Genomic DNA, 22790 nt, shown 5'->3' on the forward strand with positions numbered 1-22790 from the left:
GGAAACCTTCAAGGACAAAGGGTTATGGTGATGCTTGACAGCGGAGCCACTCTAAATTTCATTAACTCATCTTTGGTGAAGCGAAGAGGCCTACCTACGGAGACGCATGTAGGCTTTCAGGTCAAGGTTGCTGGAGGGACTCTTCTGCCCTGCATGCACCTTGTTCCTTAGCTAAGTATCACAATGGCGAATCACACGGTGATTGAGGATTTCTTCAATAGTGGACCTTGATGACATGGAGGTTATTCTTGGCATACAGTAGATGGAGACACTTGATGAATACACTCAGAGTTTCAAACGGATGGACTTCACTTTTGTTGTCGACAGAAAGAAGATTGTCTTCCGCAGAATGGAAAATAAAAGTCCAAAGGAAGTTTGTGTGCAACGAATGGAGGCAATTTTTTGGCGTGATGATGTTGCGTGGGGGGCACATTATTTTATCTCGGTGGAACCTATAAAAGGACAACAGACACCACAAAATGATGAACTCTAGGATATTTTAAGTAAACATGATAAATTTTTATGGACATTCCTCTTGGCATACGGCCTCATCGAGGGTTTGAACAGACTATCGAGTTGGAAGTAGGAGCCAAGCCAGTCATAACCAAACCGTACTGCCATCCCAAGAAATTCAAAGATGAGATCAAAAAGACGACTCAGTTGCTAGAGAAAGGATGGATCCGTCTCAGTTCTAACCCTTTCGCGTCATCTGTGGTATTGGTCAAAAATGACGGGACGATGCAGATGTGTGTGGACTACCGTGTGTTGAACAAGAAAACAATAAAGAATAGATATCTCATTCCAAGGATAGATGAGTTACTGGATGAATTGCATGGCGCAGTCTATTTTTCAAAAATAGATCTCCGTTCCGGATATCATTAGATCCGCATGAGGGAGGAAGATGTAGAAAAGACGGCCTTCTATTGTCACTACAGACATTATGAGTTTCTAGTCATGCCGTTCGGATTGACAAATGCACCTGCTACATTCCAATCATGCATGAATTGCATCTTCAACAAGCAATTGCATAAGTACTTATTGATATTCTTTGATGATCTTATTTATAGCAGGACGTGGGAGGAGCACTTGAAGCATCTGAATGAAGTCTTAAGTATTATGGAGGAGCAGTTTTTGTTTGCCAAGCAATCCAAGTGTAGTCCAAGTTCATCAGGAGAAGATTCAGGCTATCCTTGATTGGCCTCCCCCAAAATCACTCACGGATTTGCAAGGATTTTTCGGACTGTGTAGTTACTACTAGAAATTCGTTAAAGGATTCTCTCAGCTTAGCACACCTTTAACAGATCTGACATGAAAGGGGTCTTTCCAATGGAATGAAAAGGCACAAATCATTTTTAATAAATTGAAAGAGGCAATGAGCACTTGTCCCGTACTTGCATTGCCCGATTTCACTCGACCGTTCATTTTGGAGTGTGACGCGTCCGGGGAAGGCATTGGCGCGGTACTGATGTAGAATAGGCACCCCATAGCTTATGAGAGCAGGAAGCTTACACAAGTGGGACGCTTATATTCCATCTACGAGAAAGAAATGCTAGCCATTGTACATGGACTAACCAAGTTTCGACAGTATCTAGTGGGTGCCAAGTTTGTCGTCCGTACGGATCACAACAGTTTGAGATATTTTCTGGAGCAATGGGATTTGAACGAAAGGCAACAAAAATGGGTAAGCAAGGTTTAGGCTTTTGATTTTGACATTGAATATGTAAAAGGGAAGAACAATGTGGTTGCAGATGCCTTGTCCAGGAAACCCGCCATTTGCTCACTAAACCAGATTTTAGCTGATTGGAAGGCACATATGTTGGTAGAATACTCCAAAAACACATTTGCCTGTGAACTAATGGATGGCAACACTCAGGATGATTGGTACAGAGTGGTGGATGACATCATCTACTATAAGAATCAAATATTTTTGGTGCCTGAATCCAAATTGAAGCAAAAATTTTTGAAGTACATGACTCACCCTTGGTAGGACACCCAGGTTTCCTCAAAACTTACAGAAGTCTCTAGGAGAGGTTTTCATGGAAAGGACTCAAAGGGGATGTGTTGCAGTATGTAAGAGAGTGTGCGGTTTGCCAGCAAAACAAATCCGAACATACTCTACCTGTCGGGTTACTGCAACCTCTGCCGATTCCAGAACATAAGTGGGAAAATATCTCAATGGATTTCATAATAGGGCTTTCCAAGGTGAACTGAAAGGATTGTATTTTCGTGGTGGTTGACAGATTGACAAAGTACGCACACTTCTTTGCCATCCCCTTAGTTTTCAGGCCGCACAAGTTGCTGATCTATTTTCTAGAGAAGTTTTTTGTTTGCATGGGTTACCCCAAAACATTGTTAGTGATTGGGACGGGCGATTCATCAATATCTTCTGGACAAAACTATTTTGATTGGCAGGGACAAAATTGTCACCAAGTACTAGTTACCACCCTTAGACAGACGGACAAACGGAGATTGTGAACAAGTGGCTCAAAGGTTACCTTCGGAACTACGTCTCGGCACAACAACGAGCATGGGTCAAATGGTTACATTTAGGGGAATATTGCTACAATACCACGTACCACATGTCCATCGGAATGACAAGCTCTATACGGATACGAACCCCTCTCCTTTATCGACATAGTTTTGGGTGACAGCTATGGACCAAGGGCAAGGGACTGGCTTTAGGAGGGACAGGACATTCTAAGATGCTTGAAGGAAAACCTACAACGGACGTAAAATCAACAGAAGATGTATGTTGACAGACACAGAATGGAGAGGAGTTTCAAAGTAGAGGATTTGGTCTATCTTCGGCTCCAGCGATATCGACAATCTTCATTGAAGGAAAAGGGAAAGGAAAAATTGAAGCCACGATTTTATGGCCCCTATCGTGTAGTTCGTTGCGTTGGTCAAGTCGCGTACGAGCTGGAACTTTTGGAGGGAAGCTGTATTCATAACGTTTTCCCTGTTTCATGCCTGAAGAAGGTTGTAGGGCAGAATGTCACAGTAGCCACAGACCTTCCATCGCTCAATGAAGAAGGAAAGCTCATATTGGAACCAATCGAGATCATCGAAGTACGTGAGAAGATTGCGGAACCGCACGGTGAAGGAATATTTGGTGCGTTGGAAACACTTGCCATTGGACAACACGACATGAGAAGGCGAGCACATTCTCCAGCACCTGACATTACATTTGCTTGAGGACAAGCAAAGTTTGGGATGAGAGGATTGTAGTGTTCCTGTTATACAATAAATCATTTAGCAAACTATTGTAATGGGCCGATTGATTTTATGTATCTCGAACCCATTCTTATTTTGTTTTCGTAGTTTGTGTCGCCATCGGCTATATTTGTACACCTACGGAAAGTTTTCCTCGACGAGTATTTAAGCACGGCTTAGAGGTAGTCTTTAGGAGGCAATTTGGATTATTCTCTTTGTACTGCGAATTCCTGTTGGGGGTTCTTTGCTATTTGCCATTTTGGAAGTGAAAGATTTTCCACACCTGGCTTATTTGGTTTCGGTGGGATTCAACCCTCACCCTATTCCGTTGTTGCATGTAATTCTTCGCTCGGATCTGGCAAATCGGAGCACCATCTTTCGACAATTATTATTCACATTCAAGTCTCGACTATTGTGTGGATTTTTATGTTTTGTGTATGAACAAGATCGTATTCTATATTGGGCTCAGGTACCTAACCGTGTGACCTCTTGTCATTTCCTGTACTGATACGACCCCTCAACCCTCCGTCCATCCATATTATCCATCATTCATTGTAGGGCTTGTGTTTTTGTCTACAGTATGGCCTCCCAATTCAGCCGTATGGCCTTTATACACCACTATACGACCTCCTAGTCTAGCCGTATGGCCTCCTTACACACTGTACAGTAGCAGGCATGTTTGTGTACTATATATAGGCTGTCTTTACCCAACCGTACGACCCTCATAGTCACCACATGGGCTTCCATCTTCCAACCGTGCGACCATCTAGCTGAGGTACCCTCATTGCTGCCGTACATCCCTTCTGCCTGCCGTACAACCCAGTTACCTCCAACATACGGCCAATTTGGTCATTTCCACATACCGTACGAACTCCTAGCTATTGTATGGCCTTCCCTGTGGCATGTAGTAAATCAGATTCGAACTTTCTTTAGGCATACACTCCTACTACTAAGGGTCAGAGGTCATTGGAACACTACACATGAGCTGAGAACATATAATTCAAATGTACAGTTGATACATAATTGAAAGTGGGACGAATGCACGATTTATCTATCAAGAAAAATACTTGCATCGATTATGAGCATGAAGAAGAATGTAAGTAACATCAACATAACCTCAAATAATGCTTGGTGAGATTCAGGAAGTCTTTGCTGAGTGGCTCAAGTTGTTTGAACTGTGAAAGAAAAATGGTATTCTCTGGTATGGAGAAACCCGTAAAGAAAAATGGAGTATGATGCTCAGTGCATAGGTAACAATTAGAGCCGAGAGAAAGGAAGGAGAAGAATGTCGTTCAAAATGTGAAATGTTTTTAAATCTTGAATAGGCTCAAGCAATCCGCGACTTAAGGTGGCAGTTTCGATTCAAGTGCATTGGTTTCTTAAGTTCACCGAATCAAAAAGAAAGGAGGCGCCAAGTGTACACGGTCACCTCTTATGGAAAGATACAAGTTTGATTATTAAAGAGCTCCATTGAAAAACATTTATATATATACATACACACACACACACACACACACACACACACACACATATATATAAATTTTTTAAATGATTCCATCATGCTATTATTGTATCTAAAGTCGTAGTCATTAAAAATACGTGTAACTATATACATGCATAGTTCGGAGATTATGGTTTATTAAAACATCATATCCCTTTGATGTATGCACATGTGTATATATATACATATATTAATAACTACGGACTATAGATATTACTTTAATATCATGATGGCATCATACGCACACACACATATAGGTGATGATAAAAGAAATATGGAGACAACATCACCAAACAACAAAGGTAATGTTTCTAAACATGAATTTTGATAATGATAGCTATATATTTTTTAATATTTTTGACCAAGTAGCTCATGGTATTGCCCAACGTACACTCTTGCTTGCCTAGTCGTTTACCCTTAGCCATGGTGATTCAAGAATCATACTTATTTGCCCAATAATGATGGTGGCCCTGTGACTAATTCGTTTCTGACACTGCTTCCACCTGTTTGACGTGCTCCCTAGAAGGAATTTCTCCTTAGTTAAATCATATTACCATGACAAGTTATTAATCATAAACAATCATAACGGCTAACCATCTTTCCAATTCCCACGAATTCATGATAAATAACCAACTTTCCAAAATAGCATTAAAATATCATCATAATGGTTAACTAGCATGCCAACTTCGTATAAGATTATAACGATTAACCAACTTACCATTTCACATGATTATAACTAATTTTACTAGTCAACAGACTTCACATGATCCCTCAACGGTTATGTGAGCATTTCAAATGAAGCCAAAAATTCAGATGTAATAGTTTCCATGGACATTGATCCATGGGAGTTGGCTCATGCGCTCGTGGATTTGGATCGTTGGATGGCACATAGACCAATGCCTAAGTGTGCATACTTTTATGTTATCATATGAGTTAACTATGCATTGTAAACTTGGGGCTTGTCCTAAGTATTTAGTCATTTCATGTATTTAATATCTAATGCCAAGCCGACTTGTGGCTTGAGGGTTTATTTAATGTAAGTTGCTAGGCCAACCTATGACTTGGTTTAGTATAAGTAGAGGGTCTTGTAAAGTCTAGAGATATTCATTCAACATTTAGTGTAGTATGGAGTAGCTGAGAGGGGCAAAGTTTAGCAGAGGTAGTAGCTAAGTGTGGGCTTGGGAAACAAGAAGGTTGCTTGGTGGCTTGTGAGCACAAGTTTAGATTCTTCTTTGTGTTTTCTACCAGATTGTGGGTTTGGGCTAGCTAGAGGTTGGATTTTGCGAGGTCTTGCAGAACTGTTATTGTAATTGCTGATGTATTTGGCTATAACCCAGAAGGCTTTATAGATGGGAATGTAGGATGTAAATCTTATGATTCTATTATGAGAATTGGCATTGTTTTGGATTTAAATCCCTATGTTATTGTTTACATTTCGTTGCGCGGTTATTTGTTGGGGGCTAGGTCATCTCCTTTGGGGATAGACTTGCCTTGCATTGCATCAAGTGATATCAGAGCTGGTTTATCTTGTGGATTTGTTGCTTTGGGTTTGTGAAGATCTTGGAAGATGCCTTCGAGAAGATTGGACTCTAGGGCAATTGTAGATATCTGTGATGTTGTAGAGACTAAGGGTTCAGAGAAGGTTAAATTAGATTTCAGATCTGAGATGGAGTTGATGAAGAATGATATGGTCCTTGAGATCATGAGGGCTATAGATGGTGTACTTAGGAATGTGGGTACTGAATATGGCAATGAGGAAGCTCCTGAAGACTTTAATGTTGGTAGATCTAGCGGAGAGGATAGAGTTGATCACATGGAGAGACCTGTTGAAGGCAGAAGTTGTCGATTGGATAGATCTGGAGCTCAGTTGAAATTGAAGCATAAGATGGATGTTTCTAATTTCTCAGGTACTTTGAATCCTGAAGACTTGATTGATTGTATTAGTGAATTGGAAGACTACTTTGAGTTAGAGGATATTGGTGATCCACTCAGAGTAAGGTTGGCATAAACTAAACTGAAAGGACATGTTGCTTTATGGTGGAGAGAATTGCAAAGAGATAGAGAAGAAGAAGGTGAAATGAAGATCACTCGGTGGAGATTGATGGTTACAAAGTTGAAGACTAAGTTCATTCCTGCTGATTATGAACTTGAGTTGTTTACCAGATTGCAAAATCTGAATTTGAAGGATATGCCTGTGAAGGATTATGCTGAGGAGTTATATACGCTAACATTCCGGTCTGGACATAGAGATTTGTCTAAAGGAAAGGTGGCTAGATATATTAATGGCCTAAGATTAAACATTTAGGATAAGATTGGTATGCTTTATATTGCTTTGATTTAGGAATTTATTAGTATGCTTTGAGGGCAGGAGAAAAGTTCAAGAGAAAATATCAAGGTAATTCGAGGGAAGGAGAAGCAGGTGAAGGATAAAACGATTGTTGAGGATGAACCCAAACTTGTTGAACATTGGAAGAAAACATGTAGAGGTGCATTTAAGGGTACATGTTTCAAGTGTGGTGAAGGACATAGTGCTTTTGAATGTCCCAATACTGATAAGGTTGGTGATAGAAGAGCTACTATTGTACATGAGAATGTGGATTCAATGAATGAGCTTGAGGTGGAGGAGAACTTGCTGGTTCAGTGAGTATTGTTTGGTAACAAGGTTTTGTAACTTTGTCAAAGGAGGAATTTGTTCAAGACTCATTGTAAGGTTGAAGGTGAATGTTGGAATGTGATTGTGGGTGGTGGTAGTAATGATTACCTAGTTATTGAGGAGATGGTGCAGATACTTGGTTTGAAAAGAGTGAGACATCCTTGTCCTTATAGGATTAGTTGGGTGCAAGATGAACATGTCTTGTTAATTTTCACATTAGGCAACATGTTGATTAAGTGTTGTGAGATATTGTGGACACGAGTAATTGTCACATATTACTTGGTAGACCTTGGCAGTATGATTGCAGGGCAGTGCATGATTGTGTCGAGAATGTGTTTACTATTGAGAAGGGTGGCTGGAAGTTTTCATTGATTCCTTTGCAGAATGTAGAGCTTGGTAGGAGGAACTTGAGTTTTGGTATGCAAGTTTAGTTGAAGGATTCTCAAGGGGTTGGAGATCACCGTGGAAAATAGACCTGTACCACACCAAAGATAGATGTAAAGATGACAATTGCAGGAAAGGAGTTGCAGAAGTGGAACAAAGACAAGAGCATACAAGTTGATAACTTGGAGGGCATGTATGTAAAGAACCGATTTAGGGTTTATATGTTATTTCTTGAAAGTTGTTCTTGTAGCTGTTAAGAACATTTTTTCTTCACACTTGCAGTGTCTGATGCAGGAGCATCGAGCTCAAATTTGTGGACTTATGGTTTGCATTGTTGGGGATGTGTTTGAGGCACATTGGGGAACCTTGTTCTAAGTGCACATAAAGTTTGGGGTAATCGTGTTGGTGTTAGAGCCGTTTTGGTGGCTGTTGATATCATGTTCTTGATTTCGTGAGTATTCTTTGGCGATTGTTTTTGCGAGCTTTGATCCATTGGAGTTGGCTTATGCGCTCTTGGATTTGGATTGTTGGATGACACATGGATGCCTAAGGGCACGTACTTTTATGTTGTCATATGAGTTAATTATGCATTGTAAGCTTGGGGCTTGTCTTAAGTATATAGTTATTTCATGTATTTAATATCCATTGCCAAGCCGACTTGTGGCTTAAGGGTTTATTTAATGTATGTGTTTATTTAACATAACTTGCTAGGCCACCCTGTGGCTTGGTTTAATATAGGTAGATGGTCTTGTGAAGTCTAGAGATATTCATTCAGTATTCAGTTCAACATGGAGTAGCTGAGAGGAGAAAAGTTTAGTATTGCTAGTAGCTAAGTATGAGCTTGGGAAACAAGAATGTTGCTTGGTGGCTTGCGAGCACAAGTTTAGATTCTTCTTGGTGTTTTCTACTAGATTGTGGGTCTGGGCTAGCTAGAGGTTGGATCTTGTGATCTTGCAGAACTGTTATCTTAATTGCTGATGTATTTAGCCATAACTCGGAAGGCCTTACAGCTGGACATGCTAAATGTAAATCTTATGATTTTTTTAATGAGAATTGGCGTTGTTTTGGATCTAAATCCCTATGTTATTGTTTATATTTTGTTGCGTAGTTATTTGCTGGGGCCTAGGTCATCTCCTTTGGGGATACACCTGCCTTGCACTGCATCATGGAGGGATGCTTTTCTTTTTGATGAATGACTCATTGTGCACTATATGATTATGAGGTCCACCATGATTATCCCATACAAACTCTGCTATATTGGTTGCTCTTAAAACTATCACTGCTACTTTAATATTAATTGCTGCATGTTTGAGGTCTTGTGAATTATCACTGCTACTTCTATAGTGTTGGGAGAACATCGATATTAATTATTTCAATACAGATTCTTTGATTTCGTGAACGATGATTGCTGCTTCTAAAATCTGAAACTTGTTCATCATGTTGGCTTTATCATCCATCCATGTGAGCGTAACACTCTCCAATCTTGTCCATACATCAAAGACCCTTCTATACATGTCTTAGGCACCAATAACAACCACGGTTGACCTGAATGACATTATGTGATTTCACTTTTGACATCAATGACAACATTTCTAACAGAGTTTACATGAGATGGTGAGCTTACTTGTATTAAGTGGCATATATGTGTAAGATATTGCACCATTTCATCCAATTCATCTGAAGTCCATTTTGTCTATTACAATTATGTTGCTTTTCTTTGGTGATTTTCATAACTTCTAGACTTTGGTATTCTTTCTTTTCAGTCGTGGAGTTTTTACTTTTCATACTTTTATTCAATAGCAACATGTGGTATAATCTGAACACTTCATTACATTAAAAATCCTTGCGCTAAACAATTTGATCTTTTATACGGTACATTAAGCCCAAAATATCTGCTGCAGAGGTGTACTTCAATGAAAAAATGAGTTTTTGGTATTGAATTTGGCTCAACCTATCTGTTGACAGTTTGACTTCTCATGACAAATTCATTATCAGGATGGTGTTCATGACCTTGGTATATTACACTGTAGCGAAACCTTTATCCAATTTTTATCTTTTTTCATTATCAATAAGATTTCTATAAGTGTGCTTCTGGATTTGTGCAACTAAAGTACATAAGAGGCTGTTTGAAAAGGCCACCATTTTTGTAGTTTCAGGCCTCATCTTGTGTCCATTAGAGATATTTCTTCTGTTCAAATTTTAAGTTCAAAATGCATTAGTCATTTTGGATATAGATGTAGGGCATTTTCTTCTATTTTCTTGTAAATCTGGACATAATTGATAAAATTAATTCATAAAAGGGTTATGTCAAATACCTGCATTGCAAATAGCCAATGGTGCTGTAAGGATTTTGTGGGAAAATACAAATTCTTATAAATCCTGGAGCTTGCTTCATAGAAAATAGATGAAAACAAGTCCATTCATTTTCTTTTTTTGGAGGGTAATGTTAAAGATTTGATCATATTGAATATCCTGGCTAGAGTGTACGTTAAGTTTATGACATTCTCTTTAATTTGTTGCCCAGGTGCATTCATTGATACTGTTTCATCTCTTTCACCAACCAGACATTTCATCATACATGCTCGCAAAGCTTTGTTGAACGGTCTTTCTCCAAATGAGAATCGGACCATTCCTCCTCTAAAGTATGGACTTTAAACTGCAACGATTTAGCTGTTAATCTTTATATATACTCATATTTTTATCCTAACATAACAGATGGAAATAGACCTACTTGTTGTTGATATGAATATTCTTAAGGATGTCCTATGTTGTAGAATGGAAAACATTTCTATATGCTTAAATTTTTATGTGCCCAGTCGATGAGATTTTGGCTCTCTAACTTCATAACAGAAATATCGTTCTCTGGTTTTGATTGAACTTAAGTACAAGTGGAGTGGTGTAAGTATCGAGTCTCTGGCAATCTCCAATTGATGAATTTTATTCTTTTATTGCACATTTCTAACTTTGACAAATTATATTTCAGGTACATAATTTTACTTTTCAATTACCAATTTGTGTTCATATTCCTTCTGCTTTTCTGGCAATTCAATTTGTTCAGCTGCTTGTCTGACATTGTCACTTTTTCTTTGCCTCAATTTTTCTGTGCTATAATGCTGTTGTGTTTCTACTTAATAATACTTCAGCAACCAACTACTGAACATAATTCTCAATTATTGAGTGGTCAAGTACACTTGGGCTCTTGTAATAACCCTGCTGGTTCTACCTCCAACAAACACTGAATTTGTTTCAATTTTGGATGTTTGCCATTTCATCAAACACTTCGCATGAAAACTCTTTCTTTCTGTATTTTATTTTCAGATTGTATTTTCTTCCCTGGAATGGTCTCAAGTGAAGTTAGAATGTTTTGCAAAAGATTATTTGGAAGTCCATGTAAAGAACTGAAATACAAATGCAATCTTTTTTGACTATTCAAATGCATAAATAAGATTTCTACATGTTAAATGTGCATCTACAAGCAGTAGACATGTTCACAAACACTTGGCATGCAATCTAATTCATTGACTAAGAGTAGCTCAGTTATGACATTACATCAAACACTTGGAGTGCATTCTTAGTTCTCCACATCTAATCCAAACAATCTACAATGACAACATAGGAGTTTTTTTAATAATTGATAGAAAGGAACTTGTAGCTGTTTGCCTACATCATTTGATATCCAAGCTGTAACACAGCCCTTATTAATTATTGCTACTCCCATAAGCATAAGTGCTGCCCGGAAATATGGTATGCAACACTATAATAAACTGATAAGTAGGAGATAATTTCCACAGCAAGTGAAATTGTGATATTGCTATCAGGATCTAACTGTGTGATTTTGAGTCAAACTCATTGACCCATGTTTCATGAGTAGTGATTCAATATGAACCCATCTCTCATGACAATAAATGGAAGACTTAGCACTCAATGGATCTAGGGGATGCTAACGGGGTGAAGCACCGGGACTTCCCGGGAGGGAATTCAACATGAATCCATTTCTCATGACAATAAATGGAACACTTAGCACTCATTGGATCTAGGTGATGCTCACAGGGGTGAAGCACACTACTCATGAAACATGGGTTAATGAGTTTGACTCAAAATCACACAGTTAAATCCTGATAGCAATATCACAACTATAATAAACTACCGCTGCCTGAAATGAAGGACGGCTTCCCAAACTCCTAAATGCAGGCCTCTAAAATAAGCAATCTGCACTAGAAGATATTCCCAGCATTCTTCAATTTAAGACTGATGTGAAACACTAGATTTTCTTCACCATTTGAAGTACTAATGGATGGCTTTGAATTATGCCATCTCCAAGCACAATCTCACTACATAGTTTCACTAGTTCAAAGTGCATTATTTGGACAAAATTCACAATTCAATCAGATAAAACTATCTGGAAACATTTGGCTTTCACCAAAATTATAAAATATCAAAAGCAATAGAATGAATAATTCATCCAAAATGGCTGCAACAATAGAAAAACTACTTGCTTAATCCATACAACAACATCTAGCTTTTTTGGTGCACCTTTTAAACTTGAAATAGTATAGAATAATAACTCGTTTACTCCAATACCTTAATAATTCCTTGGCAGAGGCTTCCATGAATTAATTGAATAAATGACCCCTTCCAATGATGACTCAACCCTTAAGTTAACTTATAACTATATAATAAGCGATTTAATGACTTATCTTAGTTACCTTGGTTCACCTTAACCCCCTCTGGACCAAGCCTTAGTTCGAACTGGTACCTAGTGTGGGTATAGTTTACTCAGTAGCTCGGTCAGGGTTCAAAAATTGGGCTCCTAGTTCAAACTTGTGAATCTGATGTTCGAACTCGGGCGAATTTGGCTCGCCTGGATCAAACTAAGGTCAAACTTGATTGAATTGGGCCCCACAAACTGCCAAAAAGTGTATTTTATTGTAAATTTATAATTATTTCACATCCTTAACCCTAAAAAGTGTAAGTGAAAGGCTTATGTTGGCTTCTAACTCTCATCTGTGGTGTGCAAATGGTTTATTTTGAATGAAATGAAACCTAATACAATGGAAAATTAATTCCTTGTTCTCACATCCTCAAACATGTGCAAAACATTACATGAAACAGTCTGTACAAAAGAAAGAAATCAGACTGCAATATCTGTGGAAAACACAGTGATAAGATGCCTAACCAGCTACTTCTTCCTTCTCCAACCTTTCCATTCAAGTTTGGCTACATATTTATGCATTTACAAGAATTTCCAAGTGCTCAACTTACTACCAACTTCCCATAACCAAAAATGCAACTTTAACATGACAGCATTGAGCACATTGCAATTTTTAATCCATTAGTTGAACTTGAATCAATGGTACGTGAACTTGCCATTATGATTTAATTTTAATGTTTTTAATCTTTGACGTTAAACTTGACATATATGATGGTACGATCACGATTCATGATGCTGTGGTTACAAGTTTTAAAGTTTATGCTGTTTTTGTTGTTTAAATCATATGAGTTTATGATACTATGTGACAATCTAATTTTAACTCACGTTTCTAAGCTTTATATATATATATTGTAATTTTTACATGATTTTGTATAAACAAATCCACACAAACCTAAATCCCTTTCCAAAATTTTGCCGTATTGGCAAGCTGGTCATCGAACTCAAACTTCAAATCAAAGTCGAATTGGTAACTTAGGATTTAATAATAATTTGGCCATTAAAAATATAATAACTCCCAAAATACTTATCCTTTTAATATAATGTTCGAAACATGACTCACATCTATTTTTTCTCCATATGACCAATGCACTTCTTTCTTAATCATCACTGGATTTACCATAAATAGTAAGTACATGAAACTAAGCCTAAATGAAGTTCATCCTGAGCCAAACAAAGACTAAACTTGAACATACTGAACTGTGGAGAAGACAAGACCCTCCCACAACCGAGCATGTACCTCAGAAGTCCCTCTATCCATAATAATTAGCCTACGAGGGTCAATTATAGGCTAATCCCTCAAACTCCAATGCTCATAAAAATGGCGACATTACAACTCTTCTATTGTAATGTCTCTAGTTTTGGTCACTCCAGATTTGTAGTTCTTTGTAGCTTTCTTGACAACCCCTAGCCCTGTCAGAAGGGATGCTTTATGTTTGATGTTATCAATTAGCTCAATTGCACTTGAGGACCTCTATGACATTTTCTAAATTATAGAGGAAATCAAATAATCTAATTGATCAAAATAAGCTTTATGTTTGATGTTATCAATTAGCTCAATTGCACTTGAGGACCTCTATGCATTCTTAGTTCTCAAGAACAATTGAGAACTAATTAATTCTACTTTGATTCTGTTCACCATCTTGATTTGGATAGAGTTTGATTTCTATAAGGCAAAGAACAAATCTGAATTCTGTTTTTTCTCTAGTGAAGCTTTGGTACCATGTTAAATGTGGATCTTTTCGAGAGAATAAATCTGAACATCTGAAGAACAGTTAGCAATGTCTTTTTCGTGATTGCTCTTAACACCTTTCTCTTTGCTGATAATGTAGATCAGACGTTTGTCTGATTTCTGTGCTATTTATCAAGGACTGCTGCAGGACAGAGTGAATGTCTTTGGGATTGATGACTGCTGGAAGAGATACAGTGCCTTTATAATTGATTGTATTCTTCCACAGCCATTAGAGAGATAAGTATTACTGCTGGGGGTCACGATCATGGATGGTTATGACTCCCATGGGGAGTCACACCCATTCATGATCGTGATTCATTTTAATCACAAACAATATGAATACCGATGCACTAAATTGGCAGATTCAGATTAGTTAAGAATATATATATATATATATTTGTATGTGACAACATCATATTTATATATGTGTTCATACATCATATCTCAAGTTCATAATACAAATGCTTCAATCCGATGAAGCTATATTCTTAACATTAGGCAATGGGCAAAAGGCTAACTTTTGGAGTGACTCCTGAGATGGTTTACCAGTCTTGGAGCAAGGTGCCTCTCAAAATATTGTGGCTATGACTACTATAAATTGGGGAATCAAGGTACATGACTTTGATGATATGAATCATTTTGAGGTTGGACATGTTGTCAAATGGAAGGACTCGGGTGCCTTTGGCTTACCTGAAGTGGATCGTATCATTTTGGAGGCCATCCTAAATAATAAATCGGTCATTGGGTCTCGGGTTCAAGATGAGGTTAAGTAGTGTGGTGCCAGTAATGGGTAACATTCAATTAAGCTTGAGTACACACTACTTGAACATGCTTGAACATGAATTTAGACAAGTGGGATGGGACCAGTGGATGCCCGCTCAAGGTTGGAGCTTTTTTGTGGCTTGCAAGGAATGGCAAAATTTAAATAAGTGATAGGCTCATGAGGATGGGTTTTGTGGGCCCCTTTAGTTGTGTGTTGTGCCTAAAGGTGGAGGAGGCTCTAGATCATCTTCTTTTTGACATGTGATTTTGTCCAAGAGGCATGGCGATTTGGATTGGCCCCTTATCAGTAAGTTTGATGGTTTGGTTGGAATCATGGTTTATTTTGAAAGGTTCTTCCACCTTCATGACGATCTAATATGTCCTCTCATCCATAACTTTTTGGGAGATTTGGAAGGATTGTAATCCTCCGTTGCACCGCTTCGCCTTTACTCCCCGCTTACCTTTCAACATCTTTGCCTCAATATAATAATAGGGCTCTTCCTTCACTATAGCTGGTCAGGGAGTAGCATTCCCAAAAGATAGGAGAGGGAGAGTAGTGCTAAGTTGAAGGCCTGCCTTCCCCAAAAAGCTAAAGAAGCCATCCTTGGGTAAGGTTTGCTCGAGCATTGGTCTAAATAATTAGCAACACCGGGCCCGGGCCTGACGTGAGTTGGCCGTTATTCTAGTTGAACTATAGAGAAGGCTATGGCCCTGCCCTATTCTAAAGGGGGTGTTAGCTAGAGCTAGAGCCCCGTGGGTGGGGGTGTCATTATCGACGAGCTCCGCTAAAATGTCTTATGCTTTGATGTCGAGGAAGTGCATAGTTATATAATATCCCAATAGCATAAGCCTAGCTAACTATAGAATATTGGATAGGATAGTTTCCTTATGATCCAGTGAAGGGAGAGGGACTTCTTAAGGTGATTGTCAGTTGAGTAGGTGCCCTACAATTCTATGGGCAACCATTCTTCCAAAATCAAGAAGAAACTTGTCTCGATATATAGATAGGGGCAACTCCTCTATTGGGTTGGGCTAACCTGAACTCATCCATATAGATAGTCTGCTTATCTAAGTATCCTGAATTGAGAGAAAAGAGGGGCGGAAACAATGTTGGCAGGCTTGTTAGGCCAATCCAACTAGGCCCCTACTATTCTAACGGGTAGGGAAGAAAGTGAGGATGGCCCACCCACCCGCCTATAGAATGGTAGGGGGCTAGTCAGCTACCCGGGGCCTTAATAACCCACTCGAGCAATTTGCCATTATCCCATCGATTCCTGTGAAGATAGTTGAAGTTAACTCATTGGTAGAAGGCAAAGGACAGATAGACATGGGCAACATCCCTATTAGCTCGAGATCCATAACCACCTATAAAATTGTAGGGCGTTGCCGATAGGTCGAGTCAAGGAGGAGGGATGGACAGAGGGATTAAACTTATTATTGGGGGGGCTTATTCCCTATAAAATTGTAGGGGGTCCGATACCATAAAATTCTAGGGTAGGGGCCGCCTATAATGTTGTGGGGGCTGCCTATAATATTGTGATTAATTAGCCTCTAATATTCTTTCTTTCCTGCAATGCCCCCTACTATTCTCTAAGCTGTGCAAACCCTTGCACGATTGATCCTTACCACTTTAATCGAAGGATCTTTAAAGACAATGCAAAACCTTTTGCCAAATATTGTTTGAGACATGAAAAGTAGTGTTTGAATTGGTATCGAATGCGGCTTCTCAAACTAATGTGCTAAATGTTGGAAATTTGTTCAGTTGTTACATCCCAATTTTTGACCTAGTTTGAAATATAGACGTTGAAGTTCACATGAAGTTAGTTGGCAGTTTAATTTGATATAATCTGGCGAAATGGTAAGATAGTTAGTCGTTAGGATTTCAAGTGAAGATGACATGCTAGTTATTCATTAATCGCAAATTCATGGAATTTTAACTGATGTGATTATTTATAATTTATAATTTAATTATAGAGGAATTCCTTGCAAGGAGCTTGTCGAAGGGGTGGAAGCATTGTCAGAAAAGAATTAGGCAGGGCATCACCATCACTGGGTAGACGAGTAAAAGACCTAGCTAGAATACATCTGTGGGACTTGCATGAGTTATTTAATAATTTAATTAATAAATTAGGCTTAAATATAAAACGTACCTTAAAGGATTTTTTATTTTTTTCGTCATATTATTTTAATAATAATTTATATTTGTGCATTTAATAAATAAAATGATTTTTGGTACATTATAATTTAATAATTAATAAAATAATTGTTGCTTGTACTTATAAGATTTTAATAACGTTAGAATTATAATAAAATTATTATAATTGTCAAAGTATAACTTTCCAACTCTATTCTTCCAATTTTATATTATTTGTTTTTAAATGAAAACACTTGACATTATTGATCGATTTAAACATTTGGCAATTTGAGTTTTAATCTTTCCAACTTCTTTGGCAATGTGACTCTCGGCATTCATCTCTAAAGAAGGAACTGAGTATACTTCCAGATTTTTTTATTTCTTTACATTCGGCTAACAATACTGTTGGCACACTTTCATAACCACGACCCTAAGTCAGGAGTGGAGTCTTACTTTCTGCCATGAGAGATTAGGAGCAGATGGAGTGTCACCCGCGGAAAACCAGAATAGGAAGAGGAGTCCATTTTACCCACTCAGAACATTTTGGATTATCTCGCAAAGGTGTCATGCCAGACTATTATTGAATCATGATATCCTTTTATGCTAGTTTGTTTTGATTCATGAAGATTGGAAACTTGTGTACCGCAGGGTCTTCTTTATATTTATTTCTGTCCACATTTTTGCATCAGTTGTAAGTCTTTTGGTGTTACTGTTGCATAGAAATTTATAACTCTGATGCTCTTAAATTTTGATCGTGGTTTCTCCTAGTGATAACGTGTGAATTATGATGCCAAACTATACATTAAGTTTGTCAACTTGTCCTTCTATATATATCTGATTATGTGAGTAATACTCTGAAACGTTTTTGAGCAATAACAAGGAAGAATTTATTTTAGATTGAACCAAATGTATTTTGAAAATAAATTTGCATATATATATATAAAACTAATCAACCCTGAGTCGATTTTGTTTTGCCTTAAAACCAATTTAGTATTAACATTTGTAGGTCACATAGCAAGCTAGGCGATTTTTTCTAAGCACATGACTCTCCGCAAAGTTTGGTGACAGAGTCATGTAATCTCTTAAAAAAATCCATATAATCCTTATTTTATATTATTGAAGAGATGAATGCATGTGGAATTGACCACCGAACTGTTCTTCAAGACTGCTGTGACCCTTGCAAGTAGTCATTTATCATTTGTGATAGTCTAGCAATAACTAATGCACATGCCTGTCGAATATCTTGTAAAAATAGTCAATTTCCTTGGTAATTTTGTTACTCAGATTTATACATAAGATTGGCATTTTTTTTTATTCATATAAACATCCAAATATGTGGTTTCTTTCAGAATCATATAAGGTGAATGGCCAAAAAGTTATTATTTCCATTGGTAAACAACTACATCTTGATATAGTACAAATAACTGATATTGAGATATAGAAAACAATACACTAAGGAATTCACCTGGTGTAAATGCCAGTATAGGGTGACGAGGTGATTAAGAGGAATCTGTACTATTTGAATCCGTATTAGTTATGACATTTCAATATTTATCATTTAATAAGAATTAATTAATAGCTCATGCATATTCCTGTTATGGTGATTTCTTGCTGCCAAGTCGTATGGCATGTTATATATTATGATGCCCAGTGGATGGTATGTTGTTCCCTGTCAATTCTGGGTAGGGAGGGCCTTTCTTGTTAGAGATTGTGTGGGAATATGTTGTGGTCCAAGGTTGGGTGGTTAAAGCCCCTGACAATGTTTCACCTCTCTCAAGATGTCGGATATGCATCAGAGAGAGATAAGCCGTGCATTCAATTGTTTGTCAGAAACAGGTATTATCATTTTTGTTTATGAGAAGGTAAGATTTAATTGAAGTATTTCATTATTATCATCATTTTACTTTCATATAAATGAATATTGAATATAAGTATTTATCTAATCTTGAGAAACTTCACAGATAAGCAATCGAAGAAAAAGAAATCCGAGGCCCAAATTGATTGTGTGACAGCTGGAACCTTAATTGATATAGTGGTATTGGAAGCTCTAATTGAATCCGTGGTATCGAAAGCCCTAAATTGAATCTGTCATCGTGGAAACCCTAGATGGTAAAGCAGTATCAAAAGCCCTAAATAAACTGATGGTAATTGATGCCCTAATTGATAAGATGATATGTGATACCTTAATTTAAATTATAGTTGTAATCATCAAATGAATTTTGAGATAGTAGTTGATTTGAGAAATTTTTATAGTGTATTTGTGGACTAACCCGAATGGTTGCAGAAGCATACTTAGATGATTTTCAGTCTCAGTTTTCCGAGGTATGTGATTTCAATTTCTGAAGTAATTTCATTAAAAGGTTTTTCAAGTATTTAGTTAAGAAATTATGTTTAACTGACTTTAACGGTAATCTTCTTCACATGAACATGAATGTTGTAACTGCCTTCTTATGAAATCGAAGTTATAACTGTATGATAGATGTTAATTTAGACCCGTAAAATCTGGATGTTTCATTAGTGCTCCCCACGAGATTCGTGACAAGGGCTTAACCGCCTCTTGTGTACTATAAGTTGAGTGGTTGTATCGAGCATTGACAGATCAGTCTTTTGGTGCAACGACAACCCCACTCTAACAAGTGGTATCAGAGCTTGGTCACAAGTTCGAATCCTTAGAACCTTGGGGAACGATGAGGGGAAGATTGTTGGAAATTTTTTCAACACTCCCCTCGGGATTCGTGACAAGGGCTTAACCGCCTCCTGTGTACTATAAGTTGAGTGGTTGTATCGAGCATTGATAGATCGGTTTTTTGGTGCAACAACAACCCCACTCTAACACTAAAAACCCCCTTTAGTCAGTTCAGTTGTTTGGTTCAGCACAATTGGTCCCTTGTGAAATTTAGGGTTGTTAAAGGGCCTTAAAGGGCTAAACCTCTACTGAGGGAGGATTGTAGGTGTTGCTAGAAACTGCCTGAGTAGAGTTGGAAAGATTAACTTTGACAGGGCCTTTAGAGGTAACTTGAGCACTTCAAGGGCTTGATATGTGGTGTAATGTCCCCACATTTCCACTTATGTTCGAATGTTGTAACCTGCAACCATTTGTCAGTACAATATCAAAAATTGTATGTAAAACACATTAACAATATTGTATTTAAGTAAATGCTAGTCTAAACACTACCCAACTTACCCTTCCTAATCCTTTGAGAGAAATCCTTTCTCCAATCACCTAACCCTTTGGTGAGAATTATATCTCGATTAGGTAATTGTCATAGAAAGAGCTTCTCCCTTAGGCCTCTTTGGGATCTCTGATAACACTACTTGGTAGAGATCCCAGCTCTACCAAGTCTCTATCTTTGACATATGCATATGTTTGATCACTACAATAAATATTCTCTAAGAGATTTTCTAAAAATATGAATGCCCTCTAATCTCTAAGTTCTTTTCTGGAGAAACTCAACAATCAAATGGATGCCCTCTACCAAGTTATTACTTGGTCTCTAGTTATAACATCCCTAATATATCCCCATCCATTGGTAACAACTCTTAGTAGCATTCTTATACTATTAATAACAAATTCTCAAATTGATCTTATCTTTGACATCTCTTTTACTATCTGAAGGGAAAGACTCTATATTGTCTAGACATATATATCTCTTATCATCTGTTAAATGCACTGTTATTCACTATGTAAATATATACGTCTTCTGAGTACAATTTGTTGAAATCCTCTCATTGCCAAGGACGTCTATGTAAGATGTATCAGATTTGTTTCTTGCACCTCACTAGTGATTCTGTGGCCCCATTTGTTTGTCTTCTATAACAATCACGTCATCCTACCAAGATTCATAGCCTTGTGGATTATAAGAATATATGAACTTGTTTGTTTATGTTGAGAGGACAAAGAAGTATCGTTCTGGAGACTATGTGTGTACTAATCAAATCAAGTTTTATTATAACCTAAGCATGTTCACTAGGATCAAATTCTTTGCATGCTATTGGTATCTTAGTATGATTTTATTTGTCTTGTTCCATGTATTCTGTTCCTAGTTGTTGAACTTACTATAATGCTTATTGGTCTGCCATTTTATTCTCTTTTTATTGATTGCTTATGTTTGTCGGGTGATAGTCTTTATTTCTTGTTATCATCCAAGTTAAGAAATGATGGTATTATGTATTTGACGTGGCTTCTCATTTCTTCTTCCTTGATCGTTAACCAATGTCTTGGTGACCTGTGCGTTCATTCAAATTAATTCGAGTTGCAGTATATAAGGTCGTACTTCCCATCCTTTACTGATTGGAAATAACCAAGTCAATCTGTCATCATGCAAGGGAGGTGCAACGTCTTACTCAAGCCTCTTCCGTAAGCATCCAACTTTATAGTCAATGTGCCTAGCTTGGCTGTATATTCCTTTGTGATGATGTGCTGTTTATATCGGTGGATTTTTGTCTTATTACTTCTTCGCAATATGTGGGTGTGTGTTTTTTCCTCCGTCCGCTTCTTTCTTATTGTCTTCCCCATGATTTCCCCTTGAAGAGACGATATAGGTACCATCATATACTTGCGTGAGAGTTGTTCGAAATGGGTTACATCCCTTTGACTAGTTATCATTAATGACATCATTTGTAAGTTGTAATTGATGTTATATAGATGATTACTTAGAGAGTGGTTCTTTAATCAATTAATGTTTTAATCAAATTGTCATTCTTGATAAGTTGATAACTCTTACTATTTTTATTATTATTATTTATTATTATTTCTTCTCAATTATCCAAAATAAAATCTAATATTTATATACATATTTCATATTACAAATGTCAAGCAATTTTTTTTTTTTTTGATCGGTAAACGGTCGTAGCCATGATTAATTTTATTAAATTAAAACTAGAAATACAAGCAGTACCCTGTTTTGACGGGCACTGGTAGGAAAGAACGGGGAAAGAAAACCTCCAGTCTTGCTTGGGACCGAAGTCCTATATTATACATCAGTAAAAGGGGCATACCCCAGTAATTACATCATAATGGTGTCAAAAAACGATATCTTTATCTTTCCTGAGAAGCTCCGAAAAATTGGAGAGAATGACTATCAAATTTCTGCCTACAAGTTATCACATCCAACAACATGTTAGGGGTTAAACAAAATCCTCAAAACCTCTACAAGAGAACAGGAGGAGCCCATTCCATAAAATGTCTAGAAATAAGAAATTTAAAGGAATTGAATAATTAATTAATTAACATATTTCAATATATTTATTAATCACGTTGAAATCAGGTAAATTATAATTACAGATTGTGAAAATTAATGATTAAATTAAGAGTTTGGGTTTAGAAATCATTATAGCTTAATATGTATAATATTGATGATAACTTTAAAGATGATAGTTATTAGTGCGAAAATAAATGATTTTAAAACTAAATCTAGGGGGAGCAAACCGAAAACAGGGGCACAAGTTAAATGAGAAGAACACCCAAGCCATAATGTAGGAGTGATAAGAGAGCCAAAACGAAGGGTGGGATAAAATTGATACTCATACTCTATTCACTGATTTAAGTAAATGTTCGAAATGTAGTGCATGAATATACAAAACCCAGAAAATTTAAAGATTTGGGATAAATCATAAATAATCTAGGAGCTTAACTAGAAGAGCCGAAATGATATCAAGATCCAAAATTGAAACCAAAACCAGATAATGAGGCTAAATTGTAGC

At 37.3% G+C, this 22790-nt stretch overlaps 1 protein-coding gene across 3 annotated transcripts in view; it reads left to right on the forward strand.

The window, feature by feature from the left end:
* LOC149562646 (uncharacterized) overlaps positions 1-22790 on the forward strand; it is a 230993-nt gene that overhangs the window by 108267 nt on the left and 99936 nt on the right. For all 3 annotated transcript variants that reach the window (XM_089826110.1, XM_089826108.1, XM_089826109.1), the window contains one exon: positions 10276-10393. In XM_089826110.1, the coding sequence (XP_089682236.1) occupies positions 10276-10393 (118 nt within the window). The remainder of the gene's footprint in view (positions 1-10275; positions 10394-22790) is intronic.

Source organism: Cupressus sempervirens, chromosome 4 (genome assembly GCF_028749045.1).
Source record: "Cupressus sempervirens isolate cs-2001-9-10 chromosome 4, ASM2874904v1, whole genome shotgun sequence".
Taxonomy (NCBI): Eukaryota; Viridiplantae; Streptophyta; class Pinopsida; order Cupressales; family Cupressaceae; genus Cupressus; species Cupressus sempervirens.